This window comes from Meleagris gallopavo, chromosome 1, assembly GCF_905368555.1.
Source record: "Meleagris gallopavo chromosome 1, MGAL_WU_HG_1.1, whole genome shotgun sequence".
NCBI lineage: Eukaryota > Metazoa > Chordata > Aves > Galliformes > Phasianidae > Meleagris > Meleagris gallopavo.
Genome location: NC_139404.1, coordinates 1 through 11634, shown reverse-complemented (window position 1 = coordinate 11634; position 11634 = coordinate 1). Strand labels below are relative to the sequence as shown.

General features: G+C 67.8%; 1 protein-coding gene and 1 long non-coding RNA gene across 2 annotated transcripts; one reads left to right on the top strand and one right to left on the bottom strand.

Moving 5' to 3' along the window:
- The first annotated feature begins 208 nt into the window (after positions 1-208).
- Positions 209-3933, top strand: LOC146545144 (uncharacterized). The gene is made up of 2 exons (XR_014885555.1): positions 209-407; positions 3440-3933. It is a non-coding gene; the product is annotated as an uncharacterized LOC146545144 (long non-coding RNA).
- Positions 3476-6739, bottom strand: LOC146545143 (uncharacterized). The gene is made up of 4 exons (XM_085233063.1): positions 6547-6739; positions 4058-4159; positions 3847-3972; positions 3476-3744 (listed from the first exon to the last, which is right to left on the bottom strand). Exons 1-4 carry the CDS (start codon positions 6700-6702, stop codon positions 3583-3585), a joined length of 546 nt encoding a protein of 181 aa, XP_085089189.1. The 5' UTR covers positions 6703-6739; the 3' UTR covers positions 3476-3582.
- Between the last annotated feature and the right edge of the window lie 4895 nt (positions 6740-11634).

Sequence of the window (11634 nt, the reverse complement as noted above, 5' to 3'; positions counted from 1 at the left end):
ATATGGGGGGTGGGGAGAGGGGGGGTCTCCAGGGAGGGCGGGGTGGAGCAGCGGGGGCTGAATGGAGCGGAGCCGCTCGGGGGGGGCGGGACGGGGCGGGGAGCGGGATGGGAGGGGGGGGTTGGGGGGAAACACGGGAGGGGAGGGGGCTGCAAGGGGGGGGCGGGGGGGAACACGGGAGGGGAGGGGGCTGCAAGGGGGGGGGTCGGATATGGGGGGGGCGGCGGGGGGGGGGCGCAGAGCGGAGCGGGGGCGGCGGAGCTGTCCGCCCCGAGGTGCTGAAACTCGGCGCCCATCGGCCCGAGGTCGGGACCGAACGACGGAATCCCGCACCGGAACCGCCGGATCCGGTCCCGGAGATCCGGAACCGCCCCACCCCGTGGTTACCGCTCGGGATCGAGGTCCCGGTGAGGGGTCCGAGGGGGTCTGATGGGTCCGTTTGGTTCCGCTGGGTCGGGTCACGTCAATACAGAGGGGCTCTGGAGGTGGAGCCGCAGCACGTGGGGACCCCAATGTGCCACTGGGACCCCCGCGTGCCACCCATGTGCCATTGGGACACCAACGTGACACCGGCGTGACACTGGGCCCATGCCATCGGGACCCCCTGGTGACACTGGGATGGACCCCCACGTGCCACTGCAGGCAAAAGTCCGTCCCCAAAACGTGGGTGAAGGCCTCCGTGCGGGGGTCAGAGCACGACGGGAGGGACGGGAGGAGATGGGGGGGGGAAGGGGGGGGGTGCAGATGGCGACACGACGGGGCTGCGGGGGCAGCAGGTCCGTGTTTGGGGTCGGAGCGCAGTTGGGGGGCATCTGGGGGTCGGTGGGGGGCGCAGCTGACAGCACAGCTCGATTTGGGGCGCTCAGGAGGCTTCGGGGCTCCCGTGTGTTGGGGGCAGGGTGAAATGGGGGGGGGGGCTGGGAGGGAGATCCGTGAGCCTTAATGTGCCCCATGGGGCTCAGAGGTAGAGAGAAATGGGGGGGGGGTCCTGAGATGTAGGACAGGAAGGCGCCGGGGGGGAAGGGGAAGGTGAGGGGGGGGCAATTGGTGCCTTATGGGGTTACAACGTTTGGGGCACGGAGTGGGACACAAAGGGGAGATTTGTGCGCTGGGGGTCCCCAAGGATGGGGGGGGGATCTGAGGGGCACTGCTGAGGGTGTGAGCATGGAGCACAGCGAGGGGGGGGGGGTCACAGAATCACAGAAAGGCCCGGGTTGGAAGGGGCCTCAAGGATCACGAAGCTCCAACCCCCCGCCACAGGCAGGGCCACCAACCTCCCCACTTCAGAGCAGCCCAGGATCCCAGCAGAGGCTGAGAGGAGCAGAAGGGGGGGGGGACTGGAGGGGGGGGGGGGGGGGGGGGCGACCCATGTGTCGTGGAAAGAATTGAGGGGAGGGGGGGAGGGTCCCGGTGCTGCCGCCCCTCTGGGCTCCCTAAGGACCCCCAGCACCACGGGGCCAACGCAGGGGGGGGGGGGGGGTTGCTGGGTAAACCTGGGGGGGTGCTGGGCCACTCCAGGAGGTGATGCTGGGTCAATTCGGGGGGGAGGGATGCTGGGTGAAGCTGGGGAGGGGGGGGGGGGTGCTGGGCGCTGGACCACCCAGCTCAACCCCCACTCCAAACCCCGTCCCCTCCCCACGTAGCAGAGGAGCTCCAGCGCTGCCCAGCCCCCTCTCTGCCCACCCTCCTGCCGTCAATGGGGGCCACGCAGGGCCGGGGGGGGGGGAAAGCAGGGGGGGGTCCTCACACAGCAGCGACCTTTGCAGCTCACAGCAGGGCTCAGTGATTCCTGCAGCACAGCCAGAGCCACGATGGGCAGCTTTGGGATCCATCCCTGCTGCCTGCAGGGCAGAGAGGAAAGCTGCCCTCGTGGGGGATGTGGGGAAGGGAGCTGGGGGGCTGGGACACAACAGGGATGTGGGGACGGGAGGTTTTGGGGTGCTGGGATTGGGATCCTATGGATCTGGGAGCCAGAGGTGCCAGAATGGGGGTGGAACCTGGGGGTGTCGGGGTGGGACCTGGGGGTGTGGAAGCAGCAGAACTGAAAGAATGGGGATGTGGGGATGGGATGGAATTTGGGGGTGCTGGGAGGGCTGGGACACAACAGGGATTTGGGGACGGGAGGTTTTGGGGGTGCTGGGATCGGGATCCTATGGTTCTGGGAGCCAGAGGTGCCAGAATGTGGGGATGGGATCTGGGGGTGTCGGGGTGGAACCTGGGGGTGTGGAAGCAGCAGAGGGATGGGAATGGAGAAGTGGGGATGTGGGGGTGGGATCTGGATGCTGGGAGGGCTGGGACGCAACAGGGATGTGGGGACGGGAGGTTTTGGGGTGCTGGGATTGGAGGCTGGGAATGGGAGCCTCTGGTTCTGGAAGCCAGAGGTGCCAGAATGTGGGGGTGGGATCTGGGGGTGTCGGGGTGGAACCCCACAGAAGTGGAGGGGGGGGGACGTGGGATGGGATGGAATTTGGTGCTGGGAGGGATGGGGCACAACAGGGGTATGGGGACGGGAGGTTTTGGGGTGCTGGGATTGGAGGGTTGGGAATGGGAGCCTCTGGTTCTGGAAGCCAAAGGTGCCAGAATGTGGGGGTGGGATCTGGGGGTGCTGGGGTGGGACCCCAGGGGTGTGAAAGCAGCGGAACTGGAGGGGTGGGGATATGGGGATGAGATTTGGGGGTGCTGGGACACAACAGGGATGTGGGGATGGGAGGTTTTGGGGTGCTGGGATTGGAGAACTGGGAATGGGGCCGTGGTGCTTCCAGGACCCAGAGGTGCCAGAATGTGGGGATGGAACCTGGGGGGTGGAACCAGCAGAACTGAAAGAATGGGGATGTGGGGATGGGATGGAATTTGGGGGTGCTGGGAAGGATGGGACACAACAGGGATGTGGGGACGGAAGGTTTTGGGGTGCTGGGAATGGGAGCCTCTGGTTCCACAACCCAGAGGTGCGAGAATGTGGGGATGGAACCTGGGGGGTGTTGGGGTGAGACCCCTGGGGTGTGGAACCAGCAGAATGCTGGGAATGGAGGAATGGGGATGTGGGGAGGGGGGGGGGGGGGTCCGTGCAGACACCCCTCCTCCCCCCCCCAGCCAGCTCAGCACCTCCATCCCCGCACTGTGGGGCTCAGGAAAGCAGGGATTGTGGTCGGGGGGGTTGTGTCCCATAAAGGCTCGCCATGAGCCCTCAGCAGCCAGATGGGATCCGGGGGGGGGGGAGGCTAGGGGGGGGGAGTTGACACAGCTGCTGCCACAGCCTGGACCCCCCCTCACCCCCCCAGAGCACGGTCACACACCGGGGGGAGGCGGGGGAGACGGGACTAATCCTGGCTTAGGGCTGAGCGCCGCCAGGAGGGATCACCGCAGCTCCATCCACAGCTGTGCCACCCCCCTGCCCTCCCCCAAGTCTAAGTCCACCCCCTCCCCCCCCCCCCTCCCCCAGCCCGGTTCCGACGTGACATCAGCGTGGGGACACAGATGGCATCTGGTAGAGCTTTATTGGGCAGCTGCAGCGCACCGCCCTGCCAGCAGGGGGAGCTCAGCAGGGGGAGCCCAGCAGGGGGAGCCCAGCAGGGGGAGCTCAGCTCAGCTCCGGCCCCGCAGCCCCGACCCCCCGGCCCCCCCGGCCCGCAGCAGATCCAGGTACGCCCCGCTCACCAGATCCTCGTCCCTCACCCCCAGCTCTGCCATCAGCTCGTGGGCCAAACGCTCACCGTGCTCCAGGCTCTGCCCCTCGCTCAGCACCACCTGCGGAGGGCCGATATGGGGAGGGGGGAGCCGGGTCACGGTGTGCCCCCCCCCTCCCCTCCCTCCACCCTCCGCCTCCCGACCCGGCTGCGCCACGCTCACCTCCAGCTCCAGGAAGTCTCCCAGACCCTCCACGCTGTCCAGGTGCACTCGGGTCTGTCCCACCAAATAAAGCAGCCTCTGCTTCCTCACCGCGCCCAGCACTCCCAGCGCCCGCCTCAGCACCGCCTGCGGGGCAGCCGTGAGATCCCAGCTCGTGGGGGGGAGTTTGAGGGGGGAATGGGGACGGGGGGCAGCCCCAGCCTCCACTCACCTCCAGCCCATCCGGGTCAGCCGTGGGGGTGATGCTGAACTGGGACAGTTTGGGGCCGGCGGCGTCGGGACGCTCGTAGAAAATCAGCTCCCCCCCACCGTCCTGCGGGCAGCGCGGGGCTCAGGGCAGAACCCCGGACCTGCTGCCATCCCGTCCCACATCCCATCCCATCCCACATCCCGTCCCACGTCCCGTCCCATCCCACATCCCGTCCCATCCCACATCCCGTCCCACGTCCCGTCCCGTCCCACGTCCCGTCCCGTCCCACGTCCCGTCCCACATCCCGTCCCATCCCACGTCCCGTCCCGTCCCACGTCCCGTCCCGTCCCACGTCCCGTCCCATCCCACATCCCGTCCCGTCCACGTCCCGTCCCGTCCCACGTCCCGTCCCGTCCCACATCCCGTCCATCCCACGTCCCGTCCCGTCCCACGTCCCGTCCCATCCCACATCCCGTCCATCCCACGTCCCGTCCCGTCCCACGTCCCGTCCCGTCCCACATCCCGTCCCATCCCACGTCCCGTCCCGTCCCACGTCCCGTCCCGTCCCACGTCCCGTCCCATCCCACGTCCCGTCCCACGTCCCGTCCCATCCCACGTCCCGTCCCACGTCCCGTCCCACGTCCCGTCCCACGTCCCGTCCCATCCCACGTCCCGTCCCATCCCACGTCCCGTCCCACGTCCCGTCCCATCCCACGTCCCGTCCCACGTCCCGTCCCACGTCCCGTCCCACGTCCCGTCCCACGTCCCGTCCCATCCCGTCCCACGGCCCATCCCACGTCCCACCCCATCCCATCCCGTCCCATCCCACATCCCGTCCCACGTCCCGTCCCATCCCGTCCCACGGCCCATCCCACATCCCACCCCACCCCATCCCGTCCCATCCCACATCCCGTCCCGTCCCACGTCCCACGTTCCGTTCCGTCCCACGTCCCATGTTCCGTCCCACGTCCCATCCCATCCCACGTCCCGTCCCGTCCCACATCCCATCCCACGTCCCAACCCATCCCACACCCCACATCCCGTCCCGTCCCACCCCACGTCCCCACCCCTCCAGTTCTGCTGCTTCCACACCCCTGGGGTCCCACCCCGACACCCCCAGATCCCACCCCCACATTCTGGCACCTCTGGCTTCCAGAACCAGAGGCTCCCATTCCCAGCCTCCAATCCCAGCACCCCAAAACCTCCCATCCCCATACCCCTGTTGTGCCCCATCCCTCCCAGCACCAAATTCCATCCCATCCCACGTCCCCCCCTCCCTCCACTTCTGTGGGGTCCCACCCCGACACCCCCAGATCCCACCCCCACATTCTGGCACCTCTGGCTTCCAGAACCAGAGGCTCCCATTCCCAACCCTCCAATCCCAGCACCCCAAAACCTCCCGTCCCCACATCCCTGTTGCGTCCCACCCCTCCCAGCGTCCAGATCCCACCCCCACATCCCCACTCCTCCATTCCCAGCCCTCTGCTGCTTCCACACCCCTGGGGTCCCACCCCGACACCCCCAGATCCCATCCCCACATTCTGGCACCTCTGGCTCCCAGAACCATAGGATCCCAATCCCAGCACCCCAAAACCTCCCGTCCCCAAATCCCTGTTGTGTCCCAGCCCTCCCAGCACCCCCAAATCCCATCCCATCCCCACTTCTCCAGCTCTGCTGCTTCCACACCCCAGGTCCCACCCCGACACCCCCAGGTCCCACCCCCACATTCTGGCACCTCTGGCTCCCAGAACCAGAGGCTCCCATTCCCAGGCCTCCAATCCCGATTCTGTTTCCCAGCCCCTATCCTCCCTACTCCCGATTTTGCTCCCCCCTTCCATTCCCGGTCCCAGCCGATGTCCCTCTGTCCAACCCCAAACCCCCGGCTCCGCCCCATCACCCCGCGATGAACCTCGATCCCGACCTTCGGACTCCAGCTCCGCTCCCATCCCCGGTCCCGCTCCCCGGTCTCGTTCCCGGTCCCGTTCCCCGGTCCATCTCCCCGGTCCAGCTCCCCGGTCCAGCTCCCCGGTCCAGCTCCCCGGTCCCGTTCCCCGGTCCAGCTCCCCGGTCCCGTTCCCCGGTCCCGCTCCCCGGTCCAGCTCCCCGGTCCAGCTCCCCGGTCCCGCTCCCCGGTCCAGCTCCCCGGTCCCGTTCCCCGGTCCAGCTCCCCGGTCCAGCTCCCCGGTCCAGCTCCCCGGTCCAGCTCCCCGGTCCCGTTCCCCGGTCCAGCTCCCCGGTCCCGTTCCCCGGTCCCGCTCCCGTCCAGCTCCCGGTCCCGCTCCCCGGTCCCGTCCCCGGTCCAGCTCCCCGGTCCCGCTCCCCGGTCCAGCTCCCCGGTCCCGCTCCCCGGTCCCGCTCCCGGTCCAGCTCCCCGGTCCAGCTCCCCGGTCCCGTTCCCGGTCCCGTTCCCCGGTCCAGCTCCCGGGTCCCGTTCCCGGGTCCCGTTCCCGGTCCAGCTCCCCGGTCCAGCTCCCCGGTCCCGCTCCCCGGTCCCGTTCCCGGTCCCGCACCGCGCCGCGCCGCAGCTTGAGCCGCCCCCGCGGCACGACGAAGAAGCAATCCTCTTGGTGCAGCACTCGCCCCCCCGCTCCACTCAGCCGCTCGGCCGCGCCCCGCACCGCCGCCACATCCCGCAGCCGCGCCTTCAGCTCCACGTTGCGGCGCATCGCGGCGCCTCCTGATTTCGTCACATCCGCTTTCCTCTCCCATTGGCCAGCCTCCTCCCCGCCCCCTCTGCTGGCCAATGAGCGCCGCCGCCGCCTCCCTCAGCCTCGCCTTGCGTTCCGCGCCGAAGGGCGTCACGGCGCCGCCTCATCGCGTCACTTCCTCTCCCTTCTCCCATTGGTCCGGCGGATCCCCGCCCCCTCTCGGCTGACCAACGGGTGTCGCCGAGCGGCTCCGGGGGGCGGGGCGCGGCGCGGCGCCATGGCGGCGGGGCGCGGCGGCGCTGGGATGGCCGCACCGGTGCCGGTAGCCGTGGCTGGAGCCGGTACCGGTGCCGTTCCCGCCGCCACCCGGCTGCAGGCCTACGCCTGGTGCCGTGAGTTCCTGGCCGGATCCTGGAAGCTCATCGGCCCCGACGAGTTCGCCATTGCGCCCGTCAGGTACGGCGGGCGGCGCGGGGTCCGACCTCGTCCCGTCCCGGTTCCGCCCGGTGTCCCGGTTCCGCCCGGTGTACCGGTTCCGCCCGGTGTCCCGGTTCCGCCCGGTGTACCGGTTCCGCCCCGTGTTCCGGTTCAGCCCGGTGTCCCGGTACCGCCCGGTGTCCCGGTTCCGCCCGGTGTCCCGGTACCGCCCGGTGTCCCGGTTCCGCCCGGTGTCCCGGTTCCGCCCTCCCAGCTCTCCCCGTGGCCGCAGTGCCGCCGCTGTCCTTCCCCGTGCCGCCCCCGGTGCCCCCCCACGCCGCTCCTGGGTGCCCCTCAGTGTCCCCCCATTTGTCCCCTGGGTGCCCCCCGATGTCCCCCCATTGTGTCCCCTGGGTGCCCCCTGATGTCCCCCCATTGTGTCCCCTGGGTGCCCCCGGTGCCCCCCACGCCGCCCCTGGGTGCCCCTCAGTGTCCCCCCTTTTTGTCCCCTGGGTGCCCCCGCTCTCCCCCCATTGTGTCCCCTGGATGCCCCCCGCTCTCCCCCCATTGTGTCCCCTGGGTGCCCCCGATGTCCCCCCATTGTGTCCCCTGGGTGCCCCCCGATGTCCCCCCATTGTGTCCCCTGGGTGCCCCTCAGTGTCCCCCCATTGTGTCCCCTAGGTGCCCCCCGATGTCCCCCCATTGTGTCCCCTGGGTGCCCCCCGATGTCCCCCCATTTGTCCCCTGGGTGCCCCCCGATGTCCCCCCATTGTGTCCCTTGGGTGCCCCTGCTCTCCCCCCATTGTGTCCCCTGGGTGCCCCCGATGTCCCCCCATTGTGTCCCCTGGTGCCCCCTGCTCTCCCCCCATTGTGTCCCCTGGGTGCCCCCGATGTCCCCCCATTGTGTCCCCTGGTGCCCCCTGCTCTCCCCCCATTGTGTCCCCTGGGTGCCCCCATGTCCCCCCATTCTGTCCCCTGGGTGCCCCCCGATGCCCCCCCACGCCACCCCTGGGTGCCCCATTACCCCCCCCTCCCCCACCCTTAGGCACCCCCTGCTGCCCCCCATCCCCCCCCTTTCCCCCTCACATTCCCCACTCCTCCCAACATCTCCCACTGCCCCCACCCCCCCGCCCCCCCCTTGACCCCCACCATCCGTGTCCCCCCCCAGCGGTGGTCTCAGCAATCTGCTCTTCAAATGCTCTCTGCCCGACCACGTGCGCAGCGTTGGGGACGAACCCCGCCAGGTTCTGCTGCGCGTCTACGGGGCCATCCTACAGGTGAGCCCCCCTCCGACCCCCCCGGACCCCCTCCGGCCCTTCTGCCCCCCCCCCTACGCCGTGCCCCCCCCCGCAGGGCGTGGATTCCCTGGTGTTGGAGAGCGTCATGTTTGCCATCCTGGCTGAGCGGGCGCTGGGGCCGCGGCTGTACGGAGTTTTCCCGCAGGGGAGGTTGGAGGAATACGTGCCGGTATGGGGGGGGTGTGCTGGGATTGGGGGGGGGGGTTGGGGTGGGGGGGGGGCTGGAGGATGTGGGGCAGTGGGAGGCGTTGGGAGGAATGGGGAATGTGAGGGGGAAATGGGGCGTGATGGGGGGCAGCAGGGGGTGCCTAAGGGGTTGGGGGGGGTAATGGGGGGATTTGGGGGGCTGGGGGGGGATATGGGGGACTGGGGGGGATTTTGAGGGGACTGGGGGGGATTGGGGGGACTGGGGGGGGATTTTGGGGGACTGGGGGGGATTGGGGGGAGGGGTGGTTGACTTTGTGGCTGGGGGGATTTGGGACTGGGGGGGGATTTTGGGGGACTGGGGGGATTTGGGGGACTGGGGGTCGATTTTGGGGGGACTGGGGGGGATTTTGGGGGACTGGGGGGGGATTTGGGGGACTGGGGGGGGATTTGGGGATGGGGGGGCTGGAGGATGTGGGGCAGTGGGAGGCGTTGGGAGGAATGGGGAATGTGAGGGGGAAATGGGGGCGTGATGGGGGGCAGCAGGGGGTGCCTAAGGGTGGGGGATTTTGGGGTCTGGGGGGGGATTTTGGGGGACTGGGTGGGGGATATGGGGGACTGGGGGGGGATTTTGGGGGACTGCAGGGGATTTTGGGGGACTGGGGGGGGATTTGGGGGACTGGGGGGGGATTTGGGAACTGGGGGGGTATTTGGGGGACTGGGGGGGGATTGGGGGGACTGAGGGGGGATTTTGGGGGGACTGGGGGGGATTTAAGGGGATTGGGGATGGATTTGGGGGACTGGGGGGGATTTTGGGGGGACTGGGGGGGATTTGGTGGGGACTGGGGGGGATTTGGGGGACTGGGGGGGGCTTTGGGGATGGGGGGAGCTGGAGGATGTGGGGCAGTGGGAGGCGTTGGGAGGAATGGGGAATGTGAGGGGGAAATGGGGGCGTGATGGGGGGGCAGCAGGGGGTGCCTAAGGGGTGGGGGGGTAATGGGGGGGATTTTGGGGGCTGGGGGGGGATTTTGGGGGACTGGGGGTGGATGTTGGGGAACTGGGGGGGGATTTTGGGGGACTGGGGGGGATTTTGGGGACTGAGGGGGGATTTGGGAACTGGGGGGGATTTTGGGGGACTGGGGGTGGATTTTGGGGACTGAGGGGGGATTTGGGAACTGGGGGGGATTTTGGGGGACTGGGGGTGGATTTTGGGGACTGAGGGGGGATTTGGGAACTGGGGGGGATTTTGGGGGATTGGGGATGGATTTTGGGGGACTGAGGGGGGATTTGGGGGAACTGGGGGGGATTTTCGGGGACTGGGGGGTGGATGTTGGGGGACTGGGGGGGATTTGGGGGGACTGGGGGGTGGATGTTGGGGGACTGGGGGGATTTGGGAACTGGGGGGGGATTTTGGGGGACTGAGGGGGGATTTTGGGGACTGGTGGGTTGATTTTGAGGGGACTGGGGGTGGATTTTGGGGACTGGGGGGATTTTGGGGGACTGGGGGGTTGATTTGGGGGACTGCAGGGGATTTTGGGGGACTGGGGGGTTGATTTGGGGGAACTGGGGGTGGATTTTGGGACTGGGGGGGTGGATTTTTGGGGGCTGGTGGTAGAGCTGCCGTTCGATAGGGGTGGGAGCGGCGCTGTGCAGCATCTCCATCAATCACAGGGTGACAGAAGGGGTTGGGTTGAAGGGACCCCAAAGGGTCACGAAGCTCCAACCCCACACCGATGTGGGGCCACCAACCTCCCCGTCTCAGAGCAGCCCGGGCTGCACGGGGTTCCGATCACAGCGCCGCAATGGAGCCCTTTCCCAGCATCCCAATCTGTGCCCCGCGTCCCCCCAGGGTGGGTTTTGCTGCCCTGGAAGCCGTCGCCCTGGTGGGTTAGGGTTAGGGTTTAGGGTTAGGTAGGTGAGTTAGGGTTAGGGAGGGGGAGGGTAGGGTTAGGTCAGGGGGAGGGTAGGGGAGGGTCAGGGTCACGGTTAGGGTTGGGGTAGGGTTAGGGTTAGGGGTAGGGGTAGGGTTAGGTCAGGGTAGGTGGTAGGGGAGGGTCAGGGCACGGTTAGGGTGGGGTAGGGGTAGGGGAGGGCAGGGTCAGGGTTAGGGTTGGGGTAGGGGTAGGGTAGGAGTAGGTTAGGTCAGAGTTAGGGGTAGGGGTAGGGTTAGGGTCAGGGTCACAGTTAGGGTTGGGTAGGGGTAGGGGAAGGTAGGGTCACGGTTAGGGTTGGGTTAGGGGTAGGGTTGGGTTAGGTTAGGGTAGGAGTAGGGTTAGGTCAGGGGTAGGGGTAGGGGTGGGTAGGGTTAGGGTTGGGGTAGGGGTAGGGGTAGGGTTAGGGTCAGGGTTAGGTCATGGTTAGGGGTAGGGTTAGGTCAGAGTTAGGGGTAGGGTTAGGTCAGGGTCATGGGTAGGGTTGGGTTAGGGGTAGGGTAGGGGTAGGGTTAGGGTTAGGTCATGGTTAGGGGTAGGGTTAGGTCAGAGTTAGGGGTAGGGTTAGGTCAGGGTCACGGTTAGGGTTGGGTTAGGGGTAGGGTTGGGGTAGGGTTAGGTCAGGGGTAGGGGTAGGGGGAGGGGAGGGTCAGGGTCGTGGTTAGGGTTGGGGTAGGGTAGGAGTAGGGTTAGGTCAGGGTTAGGGGTAGGGTAGGGGAGGGTCAGGGTCACGGTTAGGGTTGGGGTAGGGGTAGGGTTGGGTTAGGAGTAGGGTAGGGGTAGGGTTAGGTCAGGGGTAGGGGTAGGGGTAGGGGAGGGTCAGGGTCACGGTTAGGGTTGGGGTAGGGTAGGAGTAGGGTTAGGTCAGGGGTAGGGGAGGGGAGGGTCAGGGTCACGGTTAGGGTTGGGTTAGGGGTTAGGGTTAGGGTCAGGTTTAGGGTAGGGTTTAGGGTTAAGGTCAGGGTAGAGTTAGGGTTAGGAGGAGGGGGAGGGGGAGGGGAGGGTCAGGGTCACTGTTAGGGTTGGGGTAGGGGTAGGGTAGGAGTAGGATTAGGTCAGGGGTAGGGGAGGGGAGGGTTAGGGTCACGGTTAGGGTTGGGGTAGGGGTTAGGGTTAGGGTCAGGTTTAGGGTAGGGTTAGGGTTAGGGTTTAGGGTTAAG

Bases quoted from the DNA above. Each gene is read 5' to 3' on its own strand.
- LOC146545143 (XM_085233063.1), bottom strand. From the start codon at position 6,702: ATGCGCCGCAACGTGGAGCTGAAGGCGCGGCTGCGGGATGTGGCGGCG. The intron at 4,160-6,546 runs GTGCGGGACCGG...CGCTGCCCGCAG, and splicing joins TCAAGCTGCGGCGCGGCGCG to GACGGTGGGGGGGAGCTGAT. The intron at 3,745-3,846 runs GTGAGCGTGGCG...GGCCCTCCGCAG, and splicing joins GAGACTTCCTGGAGCTGGAG to GTGGTGCTGAGCGAGGGGCA.